General features: G+C 44.9%; 1 protein-coding gene across 1 annotated transcript in view; it reads right to left on the reverse strand.

The window, feature by feature from the left end:
* ZFYVE26 (zinc finger FYVE-type containing 26) overlaps nt 1-26,172 on the reverse strand; it is a 74,076-nt gene that overhangs the window by 13,054 nt on the left and 34,850 nt on the right. Inside the window, exons 22-35 of the mRNA XM_008060068.2 lie at nt 25,147-25,343; nt 23,730-23,834; nt 21,274-21,396; nt 20,719-20,895; nt 18,085-18,331; nt 16,984-17,082; nt 13,763-13,923; nt 12,265-12,401; nt 9,713-9,744; nt 8,925-9,061; nt 7,196-7,416; nt 2,557-2,704; nt 2,093-2,302; nt 1,373-1,591 (exon numbers count right to left, since the gene is read on the reverse strand). Of these exons, the coding sequence (XP_008058259.1) occupies nt 1,373-1,591; nt 2,093-2,302; nt 2,557-2,704; nt 7,196-7,416; nt 8,925-9,061; nt 9,713-9,744; nt 12,265-12,401; nt 13,763-13,923; nt 16,984-17,082; nt 18,085-18,331; nt 20,719-20,895; nt 21,274-21,396; nt 23,730-23,834; nt 25,147-25,343 (2,213 nt within the window). The remainder of the gene's footprint in view (nt 1-1,372; nt 1,592-2,092; nt 2,303-2,556; nt 2,705-7,195; nt 7,417-8,924; nt 9,062-9,712; nt 9,745-12,264; nt 12,402-13,762; nt 13,924-16,983; nt 17,083-18,084; nt 18,332-20,718; nt 20,896-21,273; nt 21,397-23,729; nt 23,835-25,146; nt 25,344-26,172) is intronic.

A 26,172-nucleotide genomic window follows, 5' to 3' on the forward strand; every position in this document is an offset into this window, starting at 1 on the left:
GAGATCTGGTTATAGCTAAGACACAGTCAGTAGCTAAGCAGTGGTGAAAACATCCCCCCTAAAGGTCCTGCAGTGGTGTGGTCACCAGTTCTGTGAGCTGCTGTCACATGGTACAAGCCTAGAAAACATGTCTATAAATTTTCACTGACTGCTGTTTGGATGTAGGGCAACAGAATAAAAAGTTTACCTGGAGCGTCTTCACTTTTCCATGAAATTTGGTACATATCAGCCAATTTCTCACAAAGTTATTATGGAACTGTCAGATAAAAAAAGGACTGCCTCCAGGCATGGTGGCATGTACCTATAGTCTCAGTTACTTAGAAGGCTGAGGTGAGAGTACTGCTTGAGCCCAGGAGTTTAAGACCAGTCTGGGCAACAGAGCAAGGCCCCGTATTAAAAAAAAATTTTTTTTGGCTGGGTACAGAGGCTCACACCTGTAATTCCACTGCTTTGGGAGGCCGAAGTGGGTGGATTGCTTGAGCCCAGAAGTTTGAGACCAGCCTGAGCAACATAGTGAGACCTCAGCTCTACAAAAAAAAAAAAAAAAAAAATTAGCCAAGTAAGGTGGTGCATGCCTATAGTCCCAGCTACTTGGGAGGCGGAGGCAGAAAGATTGCCTAAGCCCATGAGGTTAAGGCTGCAGTGAGCTTGTGATCATGCTACTGCACTCCAGCCTGGGTGACAGAATGAGACCTCGACTCAAAAAAAAAAGAAAAAAAAGAAAACAAAAACAAATTCTTACACATCATATGGGGCAGGAAAAAACACAAAAAAGGAACGCCAAAGTGACATGATAAAATGAAGTCCTGCTTGCTTTGTTTATCAGTGACTTCAAAGAAGCAGGGCTTTTGAGGGGCCAGAGTATGTGAGAGGAAAAAAAGTGGAGTGTATGCTCCTTTCATCATCTGTTTCACCAAATACAGAATTGGTGCCATGGACGTTTCCTGGTCCTTGTGGTAAGAATACTGAGTGGACTGGCATTTGCGTGAGAACCTGGATGCCACCCCAGACCAGGTGAGAAGGCATGTGGAAAGAGAGGCAGAGCAGTAGGCCAAGGCCACACCAGACGCATGCTAAGCACTGCATTCTAGAAACCCTGCTCCTAATCGCTGTCTGATTCTGCTACATGTTTTGGGAGAAGGGATGTAATTTGCCACTGCCATAGAGAACGGCGATTTGGGATTGAAGCTAAGCTTGTTGCACACACATCAGATAACGGTTGGGTAGACAGAGTCTTCCATTTTGACCTGACCAGAGATGTTCTCACAGCTTAGTGCTGGGTTGGGTTTAAGCGGGGGGTATCATCCCCCTTAAAGCCAAGCCATCTGAGCTGGGGGAGCCAGGCTGGTGGCGAGCCACGCCCGCGGCCCACCTTGTTGAGGAGGTGAAGCAGGGCTTCCCGCAGGCAGCTGTGCCTCATGTAGAAGCTGATGATGGCTAGGTTGGTGCTGTAGCTGTGTAGGTAGAAGAGGCATTCTTGGTAGTAGGTGTTGTTTATGATCTTCCCGTCAGGAATCACCTCCAGGGAGAGACTCTGGGTTCGAAGGGTAGCTTCCAGCTCCCTCAAGGTGGCCAAGTAGTCGTCATCTTGCTGACAGGAAAGGAGAGTGCGAGAGAAAAACAGAGCTCAGCAAGTTCTCAGTAGGCACTGAAAATACTGCTTTCAAGGAATATTTAACAACGTAGAAATATGCTCCCAATGCAGTGTTCAGGGCAGAAAAACAGGCAGGTACAAAATTCTGCATATTGTGATACACTATAACTCTAATTTCATTAAAAAACATAACATGGAAAAGCCATCAAATTCTTAATACTAATTAGTCGGGGTATGGGATTATATATGATTTTTATCCTTTTCAAAGTAGTTTGCCATAGTCCCTCCCCCTTTTCTAAAAAAAGTTGACTCTATTACTTATCTAACCAAATATGGTTACTCATCTATATATATATCATGGAAAAAACAAAATTTAAACCTGGCAGGCTCTGAGCCAGGAATGACACATCAGTCGAATTGAAGTTGACTCTTTCCCCAGTCCCGACCACTCTTGGGCCTCCCTCGCCAAGTAGGACTTTCTGCCTGCTCTGCTCTTACCAAGGACATGAGGGGCCTCACTGTGGACTCCAGGTACTCAACCACATCCTGCACTAGCCGTGAGCCATGGCTCAGCTGATTGAGGTCCAACGGGGGCTTCAGACAGCGGCCGAACTTCTCCCGTGCGGCGGTGAGGTTTCCAGCCTTGAGGCAGGCCATGCCCCAAGCGTGCCACGCCCCAGTGGAATCAAGCCCAGTCTTTGTGGAGACCTGGGGGAAAAACCTCTCAGTGACAGGAAGCCACATTCAGGCTGGACAGTCCTGAAGACCAAGATCAATTCTATCCCCAGGTGCCAAACGCCGCAGCCCCGCACCCCACCTGCCATTAATCCCACACTAGCAAACTGGTCAGTTCCAAGATACTTCCCATGGTCAGGACAACAGAGAGACAGCAACAGCCCTTTGCAAGGATGAGCACAGGCAACTCACACGTTGGGGTGATGTAAGCTTTGTCTCCACCTCACCTCAACACCCAGGTGGTAGTACTCAGCCTCCAGGAGCTGATTCCTAAGCCTGGTCACCGCAGCTGGCTGCAGGATCTGATCCAGAGATGGGACGTGGCGATAGGCAGCAGCAACTAGAATGTTCAGCACATCCACCTTGCTGATGTAGCTACAGGGAGGAAAAGGACAAGGCAGTGAGGCTTCCTGGAGTCTTACTACGAATAGTTGTTGTTGAAAGGTTTTCAATTTGGGTTTGTTTTTGTTTTTGAGTCAAGGTCTCACTCTGTCACCCAGGTTGGAGTGCAGTGGCACAATCATGGCTCACCACAGCCTCAACCTCCTGGGCTCAGGAAGGATGACCTCCTGGGTTCAGGCATTTCTGCTATCTCAGCCTCCTGAGTAGTTGGGATTACAGGAACACGCCACCACACCTGGCTAATTTTTTTTTTTTTTTTTAAATCTCTTGTAGACACAATGTCTTACTATGTTTCCCAGGCTGGTCTTGAACTCCTGGGCTCGGGCAATCTTCCTGCCTCAGCTTCTGAAATTACAGGCATGAGCCACCATGCCCTGTATTCCATTTTCAATATGAAATGTGATCATGGGAATAGAGAGATGCACAGCAAAAGACACCACGAGTGAAGGTTTTGGAGTCATGCTCTTGGAATCCTAGCTCTAACACTTAGTAGCTCTATGACCTGGGTGAGTTCATTAACCTTTCTCTGTCTTAATTTACTAATTTGTGAAATGGATATACAGTCACATGCCACACACTGACGATTTGGTTAGTAATGGACTGCATATACGCTGGTGGTCCCATAAGATTATAATACCATATTTTTACTATACTTTTCCTATGTTTGGATGTATTTAGATACTCAAGTACCACTGTGTTCCAACTGTCTACAGTATTCGGTACAGCAATGTGCTGCACAGGTTTGCAGTCTAGGAACAACAGCTATATCGTATATCCTAGGTGTGTAATAGGCTGTGCCATCTAGGTTTGTATAAAATACCCCATGATATCTGCACAATGACAATATTGCCTAACAATGCATTTCTTAGAACATATCCCTGTCATTAGGCAGTGCATGACTGTAATAGCAGAGTTTTACAGATAAAATGAAATAACTCGAGTAAAAGGTCCTAGGATAGTGTCTGAAACTTTTCTGGCACTCATTAAATACTACATATTAACATTTGAAGTATAGATATTCGGGGCTATTTGAGGCAAGGCCTTTACGTGGAATGCTGGGGCCTTACAAGTTGTCACTTTGCTTTTTGGTCCTGTTGAACACTCCTTCATGGGAGAGAGGAAAAGGGCAAGGCAGTAAGGCTCCCTGGAGTCTTACTACAAATAGTTGTTGCTGAAAGGTTTTTGATTCTTTTTTTTTTTTGAGTTGAGGTCTCACTTTGTCGCCTAGGCTGGAGTGCAGTGGCATAATCATGGCTCACCACAGCCTCGACCTCCTGGGCTCAGGAAGGATGACTTCCTGGGTGGAATGATCACCTGAACTTGTAGTATAGGCTTCCCCCACTAGGTAAGGGTTCAGTATCGGTGGGCGGCACCCCTGGTTAGTACAGAGGTCACACCATTGCCATTCCCTGGAGATGCTGTGGGGCAGGGGCACACTGGCCCTTCATTCAGACTGTAAACTTGATAACCTCTCCCTGAGCTAAGGATGGGTCCTCATTAGAGCCTGTGAGTGCTGTCTTCTGTGATCTTACTATTGACACTGGATACTTCTAAAAACCTTCTGAAGACAAAGAGCCCAGAGGGTGGATCAGTATGTCTAGTGCTGCCTGAAACAAGCCTCTACTCAAGGTTCCTGAATCTTGTCTCAGTTCCAGCAAAAAAACTCTGTGAATCCTGACTCCCTGGAAAGGGATTCTGTATGTCAGCGATTCTTAGCAATGGAGAGATGGGTAGAAAAGCCTCAGTACCATAATATATTTGTACTTTTGGAAAATGAAAACATTTGAAATAGATGATGTGATTTTTAAAAACATTGTAATTGCTTTTTTAGAGACGAGGTCTTGCTATGTTGCTCAGGTTGGTCTTGAACTCCTGGCCTGAAGTGATCCTCCCACCTCTGCCTCCTGAGTAACTGAGATTACAAGTAATAGCCACTGTGCCCAGTTGAGTTTTGTTTTTAAACTTACATTTATTTATTTGTTTGGTTGTCTATTAGAAGGGTGAAGAGTTTAAAACAGTAGAAAAACACGCTGCAAACCAGGAGCTTTTAGCTGATTTGCATGCCAACACGCATGAGAAGTGAATCTACTCCCATTAGCAAACTGGCACAAAGGCAATGATTCTCTCCAGTGGGCATCTCTGAATACAGAGGGGAAGGGGAAGGCGTGGAGAAGAAGAATGTGTAATTGGAAGCTACCACTATAAACTGTCCCATGACACTTTGGGGTGGGTGAGAATCCTATGAAGTGATGACTTTCTTTTTGCAGTTCTCAGTCTGAAGTGAATATTTCCTCCATTAAAGGAAGTATAGGACTTGATGTAAAATTTGTTTTCCCTCCAGAGTATCTTTTTCTTTTCTCATTTACATTAGTGATATTTGGGATCTATCTGGATGTTTTTATTTCTGCCTTAAGTCTTTTTTCATGTTTCCCCTGTTTTCTACCTTTTGCTATATGGAAAGTTCTGAGTTTCCCTCCTCATTCTCCCATTCCTTTCTGATAATTTTGTAGATTTTTGGTTCTTTTCAGTTATTTAGAAAATCTCACTCAACATACATCTATTTCTTTATTCAACAACTTGAAAGAATGATGTAGAATCTATTGCCTCTTGCTATTAAAAGAGTAAAATCAGCTCCTTTTCACTTCCGCTTTCTTTCACTTCCTTCTGCTTTTCTCAATCTTCTAGTTTTTGTTAATAAAAATAATAAAAATTACTAACATTTTTGGAGTACACACATGTGCCAAGTTCAGTTTTTCGTCCTTCACATGGGCAGTCCGAATGTACCCTCATAACAGCCCTATGAGGTAAGTACTATTACTCCTATTTTTATAGAGGAGGAAACTGAGGCCCAGAGGGGTTAACAGCACTAAGAAGTAGTAAAGCTGGGATTCGCTGTGCTCTGTGCTGGCTGGTGAGTTTGTAGGCACGTACTCTGAGCAGGCATCTAAGGGAGGCACTTACCCTTCAAAGAAAAGTATGCTGCCTGCTCCCAAGTCTAATTAGGACTAAGCACTTGGGAACACAATACATGAATCATACATCGGGGTGGATAAGCAGGGAGTCAGGAGTTTTCATTGCCAAGTTAATGAATGGAGTCAAAGCAGGTAGTGCAGGAACCAGAGGGAGGTCTAATCATAACTTTTTTTTTTTTTTTACAGACACTTCAACTTTATAAACCAGATTTTTACCTTTGACACAGGGATAGACCAATCCCCAGAGTGCTTTTATAGATCCATTATCTAGAACTCACTGAGATCACAGTCCAAATTTGATCAAGATTGGGGTAGAGTTTTGTTCAAGGCTAATCACTGTACATTTAGGGAGGATACATTTTCTTTAAAAGACAGAAAGTTCCACAGAGACTAACGGTGTTTCCCTAGATTGCTTTTTTTTTTTTGAGCTGGAGTCTCACTCGGTCGCCCAGACTGGAGTGCAGTGCAGCCTCGACCTGCTGGGCTCCGGCGATCCTTCCGCCTCAGCCTTCCAAGTAGCCGGAATTACAGGCATGCGCTACCATGCCCAGCTGATTTTTTGATTTATTGTAGAGATGAGGTCTTGCTGCCCAGGCGGGTCTCGAACCCGCGGGCTCAGGCAATCTACTCACCTCAGCCTCCCAAAGGCGTGGGAATACAGGCTGAGCCACCGAGCCTGGCTAGATTGCTTTTAATTACAGATCAATCAGTCAAGTCTTTACTTTCTTTCTGACTGAGTATAGGTATGAGGGGACCGCTCCCCAAAAATACTAGGTAAGTGTTCTAGGAACCCATCGGCACCCATGCACCAGCTAGTGTTGTTGTGAGAGGCTGCATTCGGCTTCAGTGAATTTTTCTGGAGATTCTTTCAACTTGTTTGCCCATTTCATGATGGATGATTTACGATTGTACCTGCTCACACATCACTGAGTGTTTAGCAGTTTTTGACCAAAACAGCATGACCCCGTGCCCCACCCTACCTGTTTACCTGCTCTTACCCTAAGCGACTTTTTTTTTTGTTTCCTCGGATGAAAAAAGTCCTCAAAGGGAAATGTTTTGCTGATGTGGACGAGGTGAAACAAAAAACGGCAGAAGCACTAAAGAGCATCAAAATCAATGAGTTCAAAAACTGTTTTGAGCAGTAGAAAAAGCAGCTCAAAGGGTGTATTGCATCAAATGGAGAGTACTTTGAAAGTGACTGAAGTTTAGACATGTAAGAATAAATATACACTTTTTAATAAAATAAATTTCGGATTTCTTTTCCCTCCCGCCCCTTGTAGACTAAAACTCAACTTTAAGGATCCACTCTGAAGAAGAAAAGGACAGAGGCTGTGAAGGTAGGGTGAGGAAGAACAATTGTGCATTTCATCAACATCAAATTGAGATGCAAAATATTTCAGACTATCTTGTCATATATATATGAAATCACAGTGGGGTCAGAAAAAGCAGTTGGATAGAAATTGCCTCCATGTAGAAGAACATCTCCATATACCTGTCACAAAGAGCCAAGTCCTGGCTCCGGCCAGACTTGACGAACATCATCTTGGCACTGAAGAGCAGCTGCCTCATGATGTCAGTGAGCAGCCTGGCATCCACCTCTGGGTTGGTGAGGCCCTTGGACAGCCTGCAGCAGTGCTCAATCAGCTGGTGACCACAGGTGGCGCTGTCCTGGTGCAGGTTCAGGATGGCAATGCACAAGGAGGCGCTGGGGGCCTGGCCCATGTGGAAATAGGGAGAAACACACAGTGAACCCAGGGACCAACGCATTCTTCAAAAGCACCTGGACAGCAGAAACTATACTTTCCCTTTCAAAAGGCTGAAAAACTCTAGAGGAAGGAGCCAAATCCCACAGCAATGCAGAAGTGGAACTAAACACATTTCAGAAATTGTAAGTAGGGCCACGCATGGTGGCACATGCCTATAATACCAGCACTTTGGGAGGCCGAAGTGGGAGACTTGCTTTAGCCCAGGAACTCAAGATCAGTCTAGGCAACATAGCGAGACCTTGTCTCTACAAAAAGTTAAAACATTAGCCTGGCGTGGAAGCATGTGCTGGTAGTCCCTGCTGCTCAGGAGGCTGAAGGTTGAGGCTGCAGTGAGTCATGATCATGCCACTGCACTTGAGCCTGGGTGTCAGGGTTAGACCCTGATTCCAAGAAGAAAAAAAAAGTTTTAAGTACCACTACCAAGCACTGGCTGCTAGGTTTTGACATTTTCCTGGAAAGAAGATGTGGTGACATGTTACCTACTTCTTTCTTTTTTTTGAGTTGAGGTCTTACTCTGTAGCCCAGGCTGGAGTACAGTAGCATGGCCACAGCTCACTGCAGCCTCCAACTCCTGGGTTCAGGTGATTCTTTCACTTCAGCCTCTCACGTAGCTGGGACCACAGGTGCATACCACCAAGGCCCACTAATTTTGAAATATTTTTTGTAGAGACCAGGTCTTGCTATGTTACCCAGGCTTATCTTGAACTCCTGGGCTCAAGCAATCCTCCTGCCTCGGCCTCCCAAGTGCTGGGATTACAGGTGTGAGCCACCCAGCCTGGCAGTTGCCTACTTCTTGACAGCATGCATAGGTTCCCTTCATTTTCCAGTCTCTTGTCCCACCAGGGAAAGTCTTTCTAATTGCTGGCCTGGACTACAAGTTACCTAGCTCATCTGACCACCTGGACGAGTTTCTGCTTTAAGCCAGGCAGCTAAATTCACATTCCAAGCAACTTGGAAACCTTTCAGAGACCCCTGATACCTGTCAAGGAAGTATTCCTTACTGCAGAATTCAAGGCCCTGAGCATACACTCTCCTTTTCAGTCCTACCTTTCACTGCCTTTCTGATATCTATAGATTCTATGTTCCAATTCTCTAATCATATGCTGCAATTTTTGACACTGTCTTTGCTCTGATGTTTTACTTGTATAGTTTTTGGTCCTCCTTAAGCCTCACTAACCTCACAATCCCCCCTCATTTCTGCTTGCCACACTCTTTTCACTCCTCCAAGGTGCATCTTAAATGCTACCTCTTCCATGAAGCCTTTCCTGGTTTCCCATTGTGCATTTCCCAAGAGGCTCCCTATTTCCTGTCTTCACGGATTTACTTGTCTTCATTCCCAAATCATGACACTGGAAACAATGAAGGCCACACGTGTTTACCTACCTCTGTATTTCCTGCCACACTACTGCATGTCACAAAGAAACTCAAATGACCACTGTGTTTTATTGCTATTACCTGCTCATAGTAAAATTCACTCCGCACCAGCTCATTTTCTTCCTCCTTCAGATCCAAAATCCATTCCACCTCATCTGCTTTGGGGACTCTCACGACAAATGAATATGGAGGGCTTTCACTCTGCCAGTTGTCTGATGCTGAGAAGAGAATCGCCATTCATGTGTCATTCACTGGCTGGCAGTTGAGTCTAGCCTAGCTCCGTGAGCTGGTGTGAGTTGCAGGAGGACACATGCCTGCTATCTGAGGGCCCCTTTCTCTCTCCTGGATTCCTTTTATTTCCTTTAGAAGACTGCATCAAGCACTTCTAACCTTCTTCCCCAGGCATAGACTTGGGATGATCATTACAGCATCCGTCCTACAACCCCATGGCTTCACACAAGAAACCGTAAAAAGGGCATGTTTCTCAAATGGATGGCTGAGCCACTGGATCCTTTAAAAGCTCACCTGCTGTGGAAGGATAGAGGCCAAGGTGTTAGCTAGGGGTAGGGAGGGGCCACTGGGAGGCAGGATGGTGGTAAAAGGAAACCAAGAGGAAAAAAATGACCTACTAAAAGTTAGGGACTAAATCCTGGGGTTGCTGGCCTTCTCAATGCTAGAAGCTAACGGGTCAGTAGGGTGGGTTCCTGTGATGAACTTCAGGGGAAGTGGGATAATGGAAATGCCAAGAATTTTCTTTGGCAACAAGTTAGATAGAGTTGCCATTGGGTGTTATCAGTTACAGTTGATACACTGAAGATACTATCAACTTGAGCGAATAAACAGCCACAGAGAACGTGACTCAGCCTTACCTTTGGGTTGTCCTGGATTCTCCTCCGGTGCACTGGAAACAGAGGGGAAAAAATTAAATGCCTGGATTACTTTTTTTTTTTTTAAAGATGGTATCTCACTATGTTGCCCAGGTTGGTTTTGAACTCCTGGCCTCAAGTGATCCTTTCACCTAGACCTCCGGAGTAGCTGGGATTATAGTGCGAGCTACCATGCCTGGCCTGAATCAATTTCTCTCTTCTTTGTGTTGAGTTTAGCATATAGCAGCTAAACATTTTTAAAAAAACTGCCACTCAAGTAAGATATCAGAGGCTCATCCACAACTCTTTCCTCTCCCTCACCCATCACAGCCAATCACTTCCTATGTCCTGTCCATTCCATCTCCTAAACACCCCTTTAAATGTCCCCACCTCTCTTCACCCCTGTCCCAGTGAGAGCCCTCATCATTTATTGTTAGAGTACGTGATGGCTTCCCAATTGTTCTCCTTAATTATGTCAAAATATTCTCCACTTTGTAGCTAAAGCAAACTTTGAAGAAAGCAAATCTGCCAACATTATGCTCTTACTTAAAATTCCATAGCTCCTCAGGGTAAAAATATCCCACATTCGCAGTTCAGCAGTCAGAGCCCCTTTATGACTTAGCCTATGAATCTCTTGAGGGCAACTCTTGCCACCCATGACCTGTGCTCAAGCCATGGAAAGGCTCTCCCTGCTCTTCAAATGGCCCTGGTCAACTTTGACTGGTGCCACCAAGCACTAAGTCCCAGTGCCACAAGCCAGAGCCCAAGTCTATTATCTGCATGAGGTGCCCACTGGTCAACCCCAGCTCAACACCAGAAAGCAAGTTCAAGGCTTTGTACCGTTGCCTAAGTCCTCCAGCTCAGCTATGAGCTGTTAAATCTGGGGTACCCTAGCCAGAGCCCCAGCCCATCACTTACCTACTTACAGTTCCTCAAAAGATTCACATTTTCTCCTGTCCCTGTCTTTGCAGTTACTACTCCCTTCTTGGGGAATACTGTTTTTTGGCATCTTTTTCTACTAGGTCCTCATCCTCTAAGGGTCTCCTCTAGGAAAGCCTTCTGACCATCTGAGTTAAGCTGTGTGTGCCTCCACCAATGTTCTTATCTAGCAATCTTGTGGTCTATTTGCTAGCTGTTTCCCCATTAAAATGTGGGCAAAACTATTGAATGAAAGAATCCCCTCAATACTAACTACCCATTTCAAATCTCAGCAGTATAGTGTATGGGTAATTCCTGTCCCCGGCCTCAAGGGGGGGAGGCAGTGGCGTGCCAAAGTCCCAGAAACTGTAGGATAACCGTGATATGCCTTCCTTCTTATGAGATCAGTAATTATCCTCGTAAATAATGACCAAAACTGTTCATATTAGGACAAACACAAACATGTGATTGAGCAGAATAGGAAATCTACATAAGTCTATACATAAAACATGGAGAATTCAAAGTGACTTTGCTTTGGAATAGTTGCTTTCACCCATATTCCCAGATGCTCTAAGATCTTGCCTTGGTTTCATGCTCCTTTGCTGCTAGCAGTAGTGGAAAAAATTAAGCAACATGGAGCCAGCAAACACAGGCTTGATCCATCTTGCCAGAGGAATGAGCAGTTGTTGAGATTTGTCACAGGTGAACTGTGTGTAGGAAAGCGTGGGGGCTCTTCTAATTGTGGGTAACAAGCTTAGATGACTACCTAGAGCAGGGCTGAGGCAAGTGATGCCAGGCACTCAGCAGGTGTGAACATGTCCCCCAGAGTCCAGCTGAGACCAACTGAAGCAACAGTGGCTGGAAAATGGGTGAGTCGGTGAACCAAGGTTAATGGCCTCAGTTGGGGAAGGGCTGAAGGAACAAGTGTCCTGATTTCAGAGAGCACATTATATAAGAACCTTGAATGCCACTTCATCTCATTCCTACTTCCTCTCTTACTAGTTTCTCTGACCAAGGTCAGTCTATAAATATATCTGACATTGTCGGGTCCATGGCATTTCAATGTGAATGTTATATTAAGCGTTTTTTAAAAAATGTATTTTATGGCTTGGTAGTGCACACCTGTAGTTCTGGCTACTTAGAAGGCTGAGGTGGAAGGATAGCCAGAGCCCAGCAGGTCAAGTGAGTGTGCCACTGCACTCCAGCCTGGGCGACAGAGTGAGACTCCAACTCAAAAAAAATGTATTTTATTTTTCTTTTCATTCGGGGTCTCATTCTGTTGCCCAGGCTAGAGGGCAGTGGCATGATCATGGCTCACCATAGCAATGACCTTCTGGGCTCAGGTGATCCTTCCACCTCAGCCTACCAAGTAGCTGAGACTATAGGCATGTGTCACCACACTGTTAATTTTTTGGATATATTTTTGTAGAGACAAGGTCTGACTGTGTTGCCCAGGCCTGTCTCAAACTCCCAAAGTGCTGGGATTACAGGTGTGAGTCACTGTGCCTGAACAATATAAACATTTTGTGAGTGGTCCAGATTTGAAATCTTTCCATAACAAGATTCCTAGGAGAGTAAGGACATGGGGAAGAGTGTCATGGTCAATCACAGCACCAGCCCCGCTGTAGGACACTCACTCTTTGTTGTAGTAACTATAGCACTGGTCACACACGCGTGCAGGGTTCTCTCTGCAACCTTCCACCACCATCTTCTTAGAGGAACAGGAGCTGCACACCAGCCGGCCACAGCGGCGACAGTGATGGCGCCGGTTAAACTGAGGAATGGAGGGAGAGAAGGGGGGCTGTTATCAATCCACTTGTATTTGGTACTATTTACCTGTGACTTACTTATTCAGAATACCGGTGGCCAAGTGCAGTGGTTCATGCCTGCAATCCCAGCACTTTGGGAGGCTGAGGCAGGAGGACTGCTTGAGACCATGAGTTTGAGACCAGCCTGGGCAACATAGTGAGATCTTGTCTCTACAACAAAACAATGAAATGTCTCAGCTGATAGGCAAAGGTGCCAGGTCATGGGCAGTTTTCCAATAGAGTCTGCCAAGTTCTACTTGTGTGTGGAGGTAAAGATGTGGAGACACAACAAAAAGCAGTGGGAAAGAAGTGAGGATCACATTTCTACATGGTATTGGTGATGATAAAGAAAAAGTATTCTTTTTCAAAAAGCCTTTTTTCTTTTTTGAGTCAGAGTCTCACTCTGTTGCCCAGGCTGGAGTCAGTGGTGTGATCACGGCTTACCCCAGTCTCAACCTCTTACCCTCAGGCAATCCTTCCGCCTCAACAACCTGAGTGGCTGGGACAACAGGCACATGCCACCATGCCTGGTTAACTTTTTGATTTTTTGTAGAGATGAGGTTTTACTATGTTGCCCAGGCTAGTCTAGAACTTCTGGGTTCAAGCAATCCTCCTGCCTTGGCCTCCCAAAGTGCTAAGATTGTAGGCATGAGCCATCATGGCTGGCCTCAAAATGCCTTTAACGTACAGTCTCATTTCTTTAGAAGAGGGTGATAGGAATGCTGCACCTCTTTTTATAGATGAGGAGAAAACAGACACAGAGAAATTATATCACTATCATTTTCATCAGCACTGAGCTGATGAGCCAGGCAGGTACTGTGTTAAGTATGGGTGCCATATGTTATCATATTTAGTTCTAACAGCTCCAAGAGCCAAATAATATATCATTCTTAGTTTACAATTGGGCACATGAGACTGAAAGTGTTAGTAGCCACGTTGTTAGAGCCAGGATGAGAACCCAGGTCCTCTGTCTCCCAAGCGAGCATATATAACTGCTGCCAGGTTACCTGTCATATTGTGAAGAACACGGAAGCTAGAAACAAGATTCCCCCAAAGCTTGGTGACTCCTCCTCCCTCTCTTTCATTATTTCATGAGAATGGCAAAGCTTTTAGGACTTAAGGCTATCTGAGGGTATCTATGATCTGTCTGAATTCAGAAAACACATTCTGGCCAGGTCAAAGATAAATGCAGTCTTAGGTTTGACAGTTCTTCTGAAAAATGCCAATATTCCCTTGGGGGCAGGAAGTGACAATAAACCCAGGCTCATAAACTAGAATTTTCCTTTACTTTCTCACTGCAGGTGAGAGTGGCACCGACGCTGCTCACCATGGTGAAGTGCTCCCTGCAGCAGACCATGCAGATGCTCTCCGTCTCATCTGGTACCCACTGGTGCCTGGCAGGGGGTGTTGCTGGGGGCACGAATTCGAGTGGGGTCTGACTCGGTGGGAAACTCTCTCTTGGAATGGGGGAATGTACAATGGAGACACCTGGGAGCCAGAGCCAGAGGTCAGAATAAAAGGTGATCAATATGCCAGCTTATAAGAGGGAATGACAGAATTGTATCATCTTACAAACCCTTATTGGAATAATACATACAGCTAATGACCATCAGTGGCTATTTGTGTCATACAAAAGAGGCAAGCAGACATTGTGTGCCTCCTGATGGAACTCTACAACAGCAACTTTCAAGTATACTTACCAAAAGATAGTAAGCCTGAATCACATCTAGCTTCTAGATCTAAATACCAGCATACCGGAAATTCAGGGGACAAATTGCCATAGGGAGACGATCAGTATAATCCAGCATATAGGTAGCTTCATGGAACAAATGACCTAGTTTCCTTAACAAATAAAAAAGAGGTAGGGGCCAGCCTGGCCATCATGGTGAGACCGTGGCTCTACAAAAAAAAATGAAAAAACTTAGCAGGCTGTGGTGGTAGGTACCTGTCCTAGCTACTCGGGAGGCTGAGGTTGGGGGAATCTCCTGAGCCCAGAAGTTTGAGGCTGTGATCATGCCGCTGCACTCCAGTCTGGGTGAAAAAGTGAGACCCTGACTAAGAAAAAAAAAAAAAGCAGTAGGGGGAATAATAAAGAAAAGAGGTAGGGAACCTATTGATTAAAAGAGATTGAAAAGATATTTTAGCCAAATTCTATGTGTAGACATTATTTAGGTCTTGAGTCTAGAAAAAACAACTATTAGAAATCTTTATGAGATAACCAGGGCCATTTGAATATGGGTTTAATATTTGATAATAATAAGGAATCATTGTTAATTTGTTTCTAGGTATGATAATGGTGTTATAGTTTTGCTTTATAAAAGTACTTACCTTTTGGAGATTTATACTAAAATATTTATAAATGAAATGATGTGATATCTAGGATTTGCTTCAAAATAATCCAGTAGAAGAGTGTAGGAAGAGAGATGAAACAAGAATCGACATAATTATTGCAGCTGGGGAATGGGAATGTGAGATTTCATTATACTACTCTCTCTTTAGCGTGTGCAAATTTTCCAAAATAAAAAGCTAATACACACACATGTATGCACATAGACATATGTCTATATGCACCAGAGCAGTTCAGGCTGCCCTTTGCAGAGACATGTGGCTGCTCACACACCTGCAGTCTGAGCCCTCCCTCAGCTCTGCTGGTTATCATGAAGCATGATTCATTTTCAAAGTATGGCTGGAAAATGCCACAGTCTGCACAGTCTCTAAGAACATGCCCAGTATCTAAGGAGATGTCTTGTCACCTAGCAGAGCAATAGTGTCACAGAAAAGAGAATTGTAAAACAATCTAACTCATAGTAGCATCCAGAAGAAAACTCCTTAGAATCCTACGCCCCTGATTTTTTGGCAAACAAAACACTCAGCTGCCTGGGTGTGGTGACCCATTCCTGTAATCCCAGCATTTTGGGAGGCTGAGGCATCAGGATTGCTTGAGCCCAGGTATTCAAGAACAGCTTGGGCAACATGGCACAACCTGGTTTCTACAAAAACATTAAAAAATTAGCCCAGTGTGGTAGTTTGCGAGGCTGGGGCAGGAGCACATCTAAGCCCAGGTCAAGGCTGTGGTGAGATCTGATTGTGCCAGCACACTCCAACATGGGAATGGGAATGTGACTCAAAAAACCAACCAACAAACAAACCCCCAAAACACACTGAGCTGAATTTCTTCAAGAGCAGTCATTGTATGGGGCCAGAGAAGGGGGAGGGGAGGCTGGTAAATAGGGTAACTAAGGCATGGCTGAGGCCTTCCATGAGCTTGCATCCTGTGTGGGTGACAGCATGAATTTGAGGACTAAATACAGTCCATCTTCATTATTAGCAGATTCCATATTTGTGAATTTGCCTATTTACCAACATTTATTTGCAACTTTAAAACCAACACTCGTCCTACTTTCGCAGTCATTTGCCAACAAGTTCAGAGTCCTGAAGGTTTTGAGGCACCCTAAGAACTAAGGTTCTTAGCTGAGGTTGTTACAGACTTCATACAGTGGTGACCAGAGGATGGAGATGGCAGGGGACACGGTGGGGTATCACAAGACACTCAGTGCTGGGGCCAGCTGGATGGGGTTTGAGTCCTAGGTCTGGTCCTATTAGTGGGGTGGCCTCAGGCAAGTCACTTAACACTTCTGAATCTTTTTCTCTTTTGAAAAATAAGGAAAATAGAATTGACCAGGTTAAGTTGTTTTTAGCATTTTAGACTATAATCTATAAGGAGCAACCCCCCAAAAACCTGGAATTTATTTTTAAAAATTGGGTATTTATTCTTACATGTGTAAACTTCAAAGTACTCTCCATTTTATGCAATACACCCATCAAGACACTTTTCCCACTGCTCAAAACAGTTTTTGAACTTGTCAATTTTAATGCCTTTTAGTGCTTCTGCTGTGTTTTGTTTCACCTCTTCCACATCAGCAAAACGTCTCTCTTTCAGGACTTTTTCCATTCCAGGAAACAAAAAAAGTCTCTTGGGGGTGAGATCAGGTGAACACGGAGGGTGGGACACAAGGATCATGCTGTTTTTGGTCAAAAACTGCATAACATTCTGCGTGGTGTGGGTAGGTATACTTGTAAATCACTCATCATGAAATGGGCAAACACGTTGAAAGAATCTTTCCCCCCAAAAAATTCACTGAAGTTGAATACAGCCCCTCATAACAATGCTAGCAGTTACACTGATGCCAATGGAGAAGACTATATGACACTGGGCCCACACTCCAAAAAAATAATTCCAGATTTTTTTGGGTCCCTCTTTGTACTTGAGATATGTATACACACACGTACATGCTTCCCCTAGGAGCAAGGGTTCAGGATTCGCTAATTCAGTGTTTGTGGAGACTATATAGACATACTGCCGTTAAAAAAAAGAATTGACTGTATGTTGAATCTTTTGGTATATATAAAGCTGGAATGAACAACAATAACAAAAGAAAACAATAATGTCATAATAAGAAATAAAGAAAGAGACAAAAAAATCAGATTGTCAGACTAAGGCAAGCTTGAACTGAAACATTTTGGTGAGTAGTCAAAAACAGTTCTTACCAGGAGTAGTAGCAGGTGAGAACTCTGCTGACGGTGATCTAGAGAGGGTTTCGGGGTCTGAAGACTGGTGGGCAATTTCCTGGAGGTGAATCACAGAATCTGTAGAGAGGGAAAATGCTGCCAAAATATCATTCTGCCATAAGCATCTTTATTCGCCACCCTAGACTTTGAGTTCAAATCTCTGCTGGTTTCACGGATGGTCATTCCATGACTCTACTATGTATAAAGAGCACGCATGCTTCTTTCTTTTTTTTTTTTTGAGTTGGAGTCTCACTCGGTCGCCCAGACTGGAGTGCAGTGGCTGCTCCCGGCCACCGCAGCCTCGAACTGCTGGGCTCCAGCGATCCTTCCGCCTCAGCCTTCCAAATAGCTGGAATTACAGGCATGTGCTACCACGCCCGGCTGATTTTTTGATTTATTGTAAAGATGAGGTCTCGCTGCCCAAGCGGGCCTCGAACCCGTGGGCTCAGGCAATCCACTCACTTCAGCCTCCCAAAGGTGCGGGATTACAGGCTGAGCCACCGAGCCCGGCTATGCATGTTTCTTAAACTCCTCAAAAAACAAACGGTGTTGAGGCTCATGAGGTACTGAGGCAGATGCTAGGATTCTACAAAATGAATCTAAAAATGCTCAGGGCAAAGCAGAAGATATTTAAATGATGCCCCTGGAGGAAAGGGAGTGAGAAAACAGAGCTGGCTGGAACATCAGTTCATACTTATATCATTTTCCTCATGATAGAAGAGGCTGAGTCAGCTCCCGCACAAGTGATATGATCCTGGTACTACAGCATATTCTTGAAGCAAAATGATGGCACTTAATAGGCACCACCTCAAGGCCAGACAGAGTCTATCTCCAGGATACTTGTTTCCCAAATCTTGCTGTTATTATGCATGCAGTGGTTATCTCCTATTCTTCAATTCTGATTGGTCTTTTACTTCCTCCAAGATCAAGATCTCCCTTATATATTAAAGCACTGTCTCTTCTGAAGTATATTTTGCTCAATCTTGATCAACCCAACATAAAGGAGAAAATGAAAGCTGAGAATGTAGCCTGGTGTTTCTTCCTCCTTGTAGAATCCCTGCCTAGGATGTTGGTAGTTACCTGATCGCTTCTCCCTCTGAGAGTATGGGAAGTCCAGGGCTTTCCCTGCATATCTGGAGAGCAGTGAGTCCACGTCGTTCATGGTGAAGCCAGTCTCCTGTCCAGCCAGTAACTGGTGCAGTGTCTGCACAGCCACAGTGGCCCAGTCCACCTTCATGTTCATTAGCAGCTGCTCCAGCATGAGCAGGGGGTTAGAGGACAAGTGGGAATAGCTGGCCCTGTGCTGCTCAGGCAGGGTGAGCAAAACCTGTTTGTGGGCAGATCCAGAGAGCAAAGAAAAATAAAACAGTACACACATTTCTTTCTTTCTTTTTTTTTGAGTCGGAGTCTCACTCTGTCACCCAGGCTAGAGTGCAGTGGCATGCTCACAGTCACTGCAGCCACGACCTGCTGGGTTCAGGTGATCCTTCCGATTCAGCCTTCCAAGTGGCTGGAACTACAGGCATGTGCCACCACGCCTGGTTAATTTTTTGATATATTGTAGAGACGAGGTCTTGCCAAGTTGCCCAGGCTGGTCTTGAACCTGTAGGCTCAGGCAATCCTCTCACCTCCGCCTCTCAAAGTGCTGGGATTACAGGCGTGAGCCACTGGGCCTGGCTAGTACACACATTTCAGAAGACACTTGAGATTCTCACCTGGTAGGAGAAGGATGCCAGAGACCAAAAGGTCTGTGGCCAACTACCAAAACTGGCTTGCAGTCTTCGAGGAAGCAAGGCTGAACTCCCCTCTAAATTCTCCGGGTGGCAATTGAGATGTACTCCAAGTACCTTTCAGCTGGATGAGGGGTCGGTAAACTTTTTCTAAAAAGGATCAGAGAATGGCCGGGCACAGTGGCTCATGCCTCTAATCCCAGCATTTTGGCAGGCCAAGGCAGGAGGATTGCTTAAGGTTAGCAGCTCAAGACTAGCCTGGATAACCATAAAAAATTAGCCTGACATAGTACTCAAGAGGCTGAGGCAGGACTGCTTGAGTCCAGGAGTTTGAGGCTGTAGTGAGCTATGATTGCACCACTGCACTCCAGTCTAGGTGACAGAATGAGATCCCGTCAAAAAAAAAAAAAGAGAGCAAATATCTTAGACCTGATGGTCCCTAAAGTCTCTGCCTCAGCCATTCAGCTTCACCAGTGCAGCTTGAAAGCAGTCATAGGTAAATATGTAAATGATGGACGCACCTGTGTTCCAATAAAACTTGATTTCTAAAAGTGGCTGTGGCCTGAATTCGGTACACACGCAGGAGCCTGCTGACGACTGGCCTAAGCTCTTTCAGCACGGCTGAGCTTGCTTGACCCTTACTGCCACCATTCTGTCAACTTGAGCCTTTACTCAGAGTGAGCAATGCAAGGTGATCTCAATGGACTGATGGAGCCTGGCACCTCCTGTATTCCACAGGTAAATGACCAATCTACACTCCCTTTAGAGGCCATGATCACTAGGCGTGACTATGGTCCCTGGCTCTGTTCCCTCCCACTTTTGAAGGCTCCCCCATTTAGGTTCAGTGCACTGGGTGTATCTTCTTTCAGAACATGTTATGTAGATTAACTTTTAGCAAGTGGACCAGAGGCTATATTCGCGGCTCTTCTAGCGCTTGTCCTTTGTAGAGCAGTAGATAGGACTGCCAAGCAGAATAGTGAGAAGAGTGCCAGAAGGCTCCATCTCTCCCCAAACTTTCTTGCTCTGGATTTCTTTTTCAGCTGACAATTTCTTCTATTAGTGTCTCCAAGGTTATACATCAAAGATAAGAATCTATTATCTCATCTAATTACTTAGAAAATTAACCCTCTTCCTAAATTATTAAACTAGCACAGATTAGTATAAATGCTCATCAGAATTCCTTTGGAAGATATCGAGTCCCTATCCAAGACCAGATTTTTAAACAAGTTTTTTGAGTTGGGGGTCGCACTATGTCACCTAGGTTGGAATGCAGCACCATGATCATGGCTCACCACAGCCTCAACTTCCTGAGCTCAATCAACCCTTCCTTCTCCATCTCTCAAGTAGCTGGGACGACAAGCACATCCCACCATGCCTGACTAATTCTTTTTTTTTTTTTAATGTTTTTGTAGAGATGAGGTCTCACTATATTGCCCAGGCTGGTCTCGAACTCCTGGGCTCAGGCAATCCTCCTGCCTCAGCCTTGCAAAGTGCTGGGATTATAGGTGTGAGCTACCACACATGGTCCCAAGACTAGTTTTAATTGATCTGTGGTGGAGGTCAGCTATTGGTATTTTTAAAATTATATATATTTTTTTATTTTAAAATTGTGGGGTACAATTAAGGGTTAGGTATACAAATATTCATTGTGCACTATGGGTATTTTTTAATTTTAATTGTAATTTCAGGTGGTCAGAAAGGAGCAGTGACACAACAGATGCCATGGAAATCAGGAAGACGACTTAAGAGGACCACGTAGAATTCCCGAGGGAGGCAGGGCAGGGAGAGCATGATGATCTGAGGAGACTCAACTAGGATATGGTGGGCTGCTGGGGTAAAGACTTCATGTAGCACAGGTCAGGGATGGTCAGTACTGGCTGATACTGGCCAGTACTCAGCCACTAGAAGGTAAGTCCCTAAGGGGGAGCTAGGCCCGCAGTCTCTCCCTCACGCTTGCCTTCCCAACACCCCTTTTCTTTCTTACCTTGGACCCCACATACAGCGCCTGGATTTCTCGGTGTCGGACAGCAGTCAGTTGTCCATAGAAACGGGTGGTGAGGTAGTTGGCCAAGAAGTGAGACGTGGCCAAGCAAGCATGTTGGTCAAGGGACTGCTCTGTGACTTCAAGGCACATAGTAGGGTCGGGGATTCTCTGCAGGAGCTGTTGCAGAGGGGAGAGGAGGAAGTGAGGCTGGCAGAAGAACTCTTAGGCCAGCCTTGCTTAGTCTGAGGAAGGAATATTAAAGTTTGTTCATTTCGGACTAACCCTTTCTCTATACTCATTTTCCACCACGTCTGTAGCTTCACAAATGCCATGGCTTTGATAGGACCAGGGTTCAGCAGAATCTTGGAGCCAGCTGCCCCACAGGCACCTAGTGCAGGGCTGGGCACCTTCTGCTCAGGATGACTATAACTAACTCCCGAGGGACATGACGGTGCAGATCTGAGACTGCACAGGACTCAGCAGGGAAAAAAGCCATCTGACCTGACCAACCTTGTCCCTCTCCAAAAGAAAAATGGGAAGAATATAGAGGCTTACCTGCAGAGCCTTTTCATGGTCTCTTCTTTCTAGAAGATGGAGAAGATGTTTTTGATGTAGGCTGATTAAATGTTCTCTTGGAATAGGGTACAGGCAGCCCCACTCCTCACACAGCCCATAATCCTGGAAAGAAACACACATGTCCTCAATTCCTGTAAATTACTGGCCTTGTCACTCATCCAGCTTTTGCCTGACTTTGCTCAGCAGGCTTGAGCCCGCTAAGTCCTAGAAACACTGGTAAGTGCTTGTGGGAACTTCACTATGGAATTAAGGTGAGATCATAAACTCAGAAGACTAGAGTGGCAAGGTAAGTTAAGAAAATGACTGAAGCAGGCTTACTGTTAAAGTCATTTTCCTTTCAGTTCTACTATAAAAAAGAAGAGCAGATGACATGCAGCAACTGACACTTAGGGTCAGCCCTGGGGAAATATGAAGGAAGTGGTAACAATTGGGAAGACTGTTCAAAGGAGGTAGCACTTACCCAGCTCTGACTGTTGCCATATGAATGGGCAGGTTGGACGTTGTCAGACTTTTATAAGTTAAAAAAAATTTTCTTAATTGTATAATTTTCCTATTTAAAAATGTTGGCAAGGAAGTCAATATGAAAAAGTAAAGGGCCAGGCATGGTGGCTCATACCTATAATCCCAGCATTTTGGGAGGTTGAGGTAGGAGGATCACTTGAGGCCAACAGTTCGAGACCAGCCTGGGTAACACAGGGAGACCCTATCTCTGTAAAAAATAAAAAATCAGGTGGGTATGGTAGCGTACCCTGTAGTACAACTACTTGGGAGGCAGAGGCAGGAGGAAAGCCTAAGCCCAGGAGACTGAGACTGTAGTTAGCCTGATTGTGCCACGGCACTTGGGAGACAGAGTCTGACTCAAAACAAACAAAAAGACAAAGAAAAAAATATTCCTTCTTTGGGTAAAATAACCTCCCATTCTAGTTGGTTGGGTGTGGTGGCTCATGCCTGTAATCCAATTTTGGACGGCCAAGGTGGGAGGATCGCTTGAGCCCAGGAGTTCAAGACCAGACTAGACAACATAGCGAAACCTCGTCTCTACTTAAAAAAAAAAAAAAAAAAGAGAAGAAAAAGTAAAAATTCTGCAGACCAATAATGCAAGGGTCAAGCAAACATGCTGGTGGTTGGATTTCACCCATCCTCCCTCTCACTGCCCCCCAACCCGAATTGGTGAACTGTGGATGAAGTTTCAGAGAATGTAATTCCCAGGTCTTTGTCCAAATATTCCCACAGGATGGTACCTGGAATGCCCTGCCCACAACTCTGCCGGGCTGCCTTCTTCAGGATGCTTCCTTGTTTCTCAGGCAATATTAGGCACCCTGTGTGTTCTCGCAACCTGGGCTTACTTCTGTCACTTGATATATTAGGCTGCTGTCACCTAGGGATGCATCTCACATCACCCCCCTCCCCAAAATGTGAGCTGTTCCAGGACAAGGATTAAGATTAACTATCTTTGTTTCACCACCATCTAGAGACAGTGACTGGCAAAAACAGGCATGCAATAAATGTTTCCTGAATGAATGAATGAGTATCTTCATTTTGAACTATGGTATATCTGCTTCTTAAAAGGTAGATAGGCCAGGCATAATGGCTCATGTCTGTAATTGCAGCACTTTGAGAGGCTGAGACAGGAGAATTGCTTGAGGCCAGGAGCTCAAGACCAGCCTGGACAACACAGTGAGACACTGTCTCTACAAAAAATAATTTAAAAACATTAGCTGGGCGTGGTGGCATGCACCTGTAGTTTCAATTACTTGGTAGAGGTATTGCTTGAGCCCAGGGGTTAGAGGTTGCAGTGATCACACCACTGCACTCAGCCTGGGTGACAAAGCAAGACTTTGTGTCTAAAAAAAACAAAGAAAAAAAGAAAAAAAGAAATGAAAGGAAAATAAAACTCTATATAGTGCTCAAATGACCAATAAACACATGAAAAGACATTCACATTCTTTAGTAATCATGGAAATGTAAATTAAAACAATGAAAAGATACCATCCTATAGCAAAAAGTAAAAAGTTGAACAATATACAAAGTTGGTGAGGTTATGGAGCAATGGGAACTGTGAACAGGAATATAATGGTGACAGCCCATTTGAAGAGCAATTTGGTAACATCCCAGTAAAGGTGAGGACACTTGTGCCCAATGACTCAGCAATTCCACTTCTAGGCATACATTCCGAACCTAGTGTACACATGTAGAAAACCTCACCTAGGAACACAAGAGTGAGAGTACAAAGGTGCTGATTGTATTATTCTCTATACTTACTGCATGTCGACAAATTTCACAATAAAAATTGTGAAAAAATATAAGAAAAAAGTATGTGGTGTGGATGTGAAAGAAATGTGGACATTGATATATAAAACGTTGTCTACACGACCAGGTAAGGAGTTGCAACCTGAATGGCAGATGAAGGGGGATATCAACCAGGAAAGTGGTACCTGTGCTTCTAGAATCAGGTTCATGACCATTGATGGTTCCTCAACACAGCAGCTCCTCAGGGTCTGCCAGTCACACCACACTGGGGGATCCTGCAAACCCAGAATCTAAGGAGAGAGAGAAAAATCCATCAAATCACGCTGTAGTTCTCCTTCCCCGAACAAGTTGTTGGGATGTCCAGGGATGGCCATCCCTAGATCTCTGCCCCAAAGTCAAGCTGTCAGAAACTGCCAGAGAGGGGAAAAAGAGAGCAAATGGGGCAGAGATTATTTAGACAGAAGAATGATCCTATCCAGGAAATACAATCAGGGAGCAATGGCTGAAAGGGATTCCAGGATTGGGGCTTCCCATGGCAAGGACGATCCTCAGAGGCTCCGATGCTTCACATGTTGTTTAGCTTTCTGGGGTCCCATGAGCCTCTATCTCAGAACTCCACCCCAGAGCGTCTTCTGGCTTGAATGCTCTGTGGGGTCAACTGTCATGTAGGATTTTAGCACTACATGAAAACTACTGAGGAAGAATGAAAAAAAAACCACAAAAACCCTTTGAATCTACCGTTTTCACTTTCCCTGGTGGGCTCTGGACTCTGTTCTGTTCCAAGGATATGTGGGAAAATTAGTACGTTTTATACTTGTTGTATAGCTGTGCCTCCTAAATTGGTCTCCCTAAGCCTCCTGAGCTTCAATATAACACATCCCACAAGAATCTTCTACTTTTGAAATTGGCACTTTCATGCATTCTTGCAAAATGGCTCTTGAAATTTAGCTGAAATTTAAAACAATCTTTTTTTTTAAGACAGGCTCTCACTCTGTCACCCAGGCTGGAGTGCAGTGGTATGATCATGGCTTATCATGGTCTTGACCTCCAGAGCTCAGGTGATCCACCTGCTTTAACCTCCTGAGTAGTAAGGACTACGGGCATGTACTGCTGCACCTGGTTAATTTTTTCCTAAATTTTCTGTAGAGATAAGATCTTGCTATGTTGCCCAGGCTGGCCTTGAAATCTTGAACTCCTGGGCTCAAATGATCCTCCTGCCTCGGCCTCCCAAAGTGCTGGGATTGCAGGCATAAGCCACCATGCCTGGCCTAAAACAATCTTTATAAAAGATACAATATACAAAAACATACACAAAGCTCAAATAGATATCTGAAAAAGTCTTTATAGACTGTAAAGTATCATTCTAATGTTAACGTTGTTATTTTTACCTTCCCTCGATGCAAAGCTTTTAAAATTATAGGAGTAACTATACAGAAACCAGATAGGAGGCCTCCTGGCTGCTCCCCTAAGAACAGAAGCCAGATGCAGAGCAAAACTCAAGTTTTCATTTCTATTTTTTAAGATTCTCCATCACATGAGAACCAGCAGGAGTTGGCCATAGGGTGAGACACCTGTTTTCTTTCTCTTGTGCTAGGGCCATACCTTCTGGTATACATGCAGCTCTGCCAGCTTCCTCTGCAGCTCACCCTGCAGGCCTTCTGGGATGGCCATGTCTGAAATGCAGTAGGCCAGGATCTCCAGACACGACTCCAGGGGCCACCTATCCACAAATCGTAGGGCCAGCCGACTTCTCAGAGATGCATCCTTCATAGGGAACAGGTACTGCCAACCTTCCTTGTCTATAAGATAAAAAAGACCCCAGTGGCAGCAAGTCTGGTACCTGAAGAGCACCTAAAGAAGAAGGAAGGAGAAGGAGGGAGGGAGGGAGGGAGGAAGAGAGAAAGGAGAGAGGGAGGGAGAAATGTAGGAAGAAGAAAGGAGGGACAGAGGGAGGGAGGGAGGAAGGAGAGAAGGAAAGAGGGAGGGAGAAAGAAAAAGGAAGGAGGGAGGGAAGGAAGGGAAGGAGGGGGAAGGAAGGAAGAAAAGAGGGAGGAGGAAGGAAGTGAGGAAGGAAGGAGGGAGGGAGAGAGGAAGGGAGGGAAGGAAGGAAGGAGAGAGGGAGGAAGGGAGGAAGGAGAGAGGGGGGAGAAAGGAGGAACAGAGGGAGAGAGGAAGGAAGAAGAGAAGGAAAGAGAGGGAGGGAGGAAGAACAAAGGAAGGAGGGAGGGAAGGAAGGAGAAAGGAAGAAAAGAGGAAGGGAGGGAAGGAAGGAAAGAAGGAAAGAGGGAGGGAGGAAGGAAGGGAGGAAGAAAAAAGGAAGGAGGGAGGGAAGAAGGGGGAAGGAAGGGGAGGGAGAAAGGGAGGGAGGAAGGAAGGACAGAAGAAGAGATGATGCTCTCTGTTTTGGCCTGCTGCACGTATGACATTGTTTCAGACTCACTTTGTCAGTGGAACTTTAGTTTTCCCTGAATTTCCACACATAACTACTTGAAAGCTATTTTAGGCAAACTAGTTTCACTTCCTGGATATTCTGTCATCATGATTTAGCAGCTCTCTCTCTTCCACACCCACCTCACAGATCTGATCTTGGAGATATAAAAACCAGACTCGAAGCAATCAAGACCACAC

The sequence above is a fragment of the Carlito syrichta genome, unplaced genomic scaffold (assembly GCF_000164805.1).
Source record: "Carlito syrichta isolate Samal-C Ts95f unplaced genomic scaffold, Tarsius_syrichta-2.0.1 Scaffold304507, whole genome shotgun sequence".
Taxonomy (NCBI): Eukaryota; Metazoa; Chordata; class Mammalia; order Primates; family Tarsiidae; genus Carlito; species Carlito syrichta.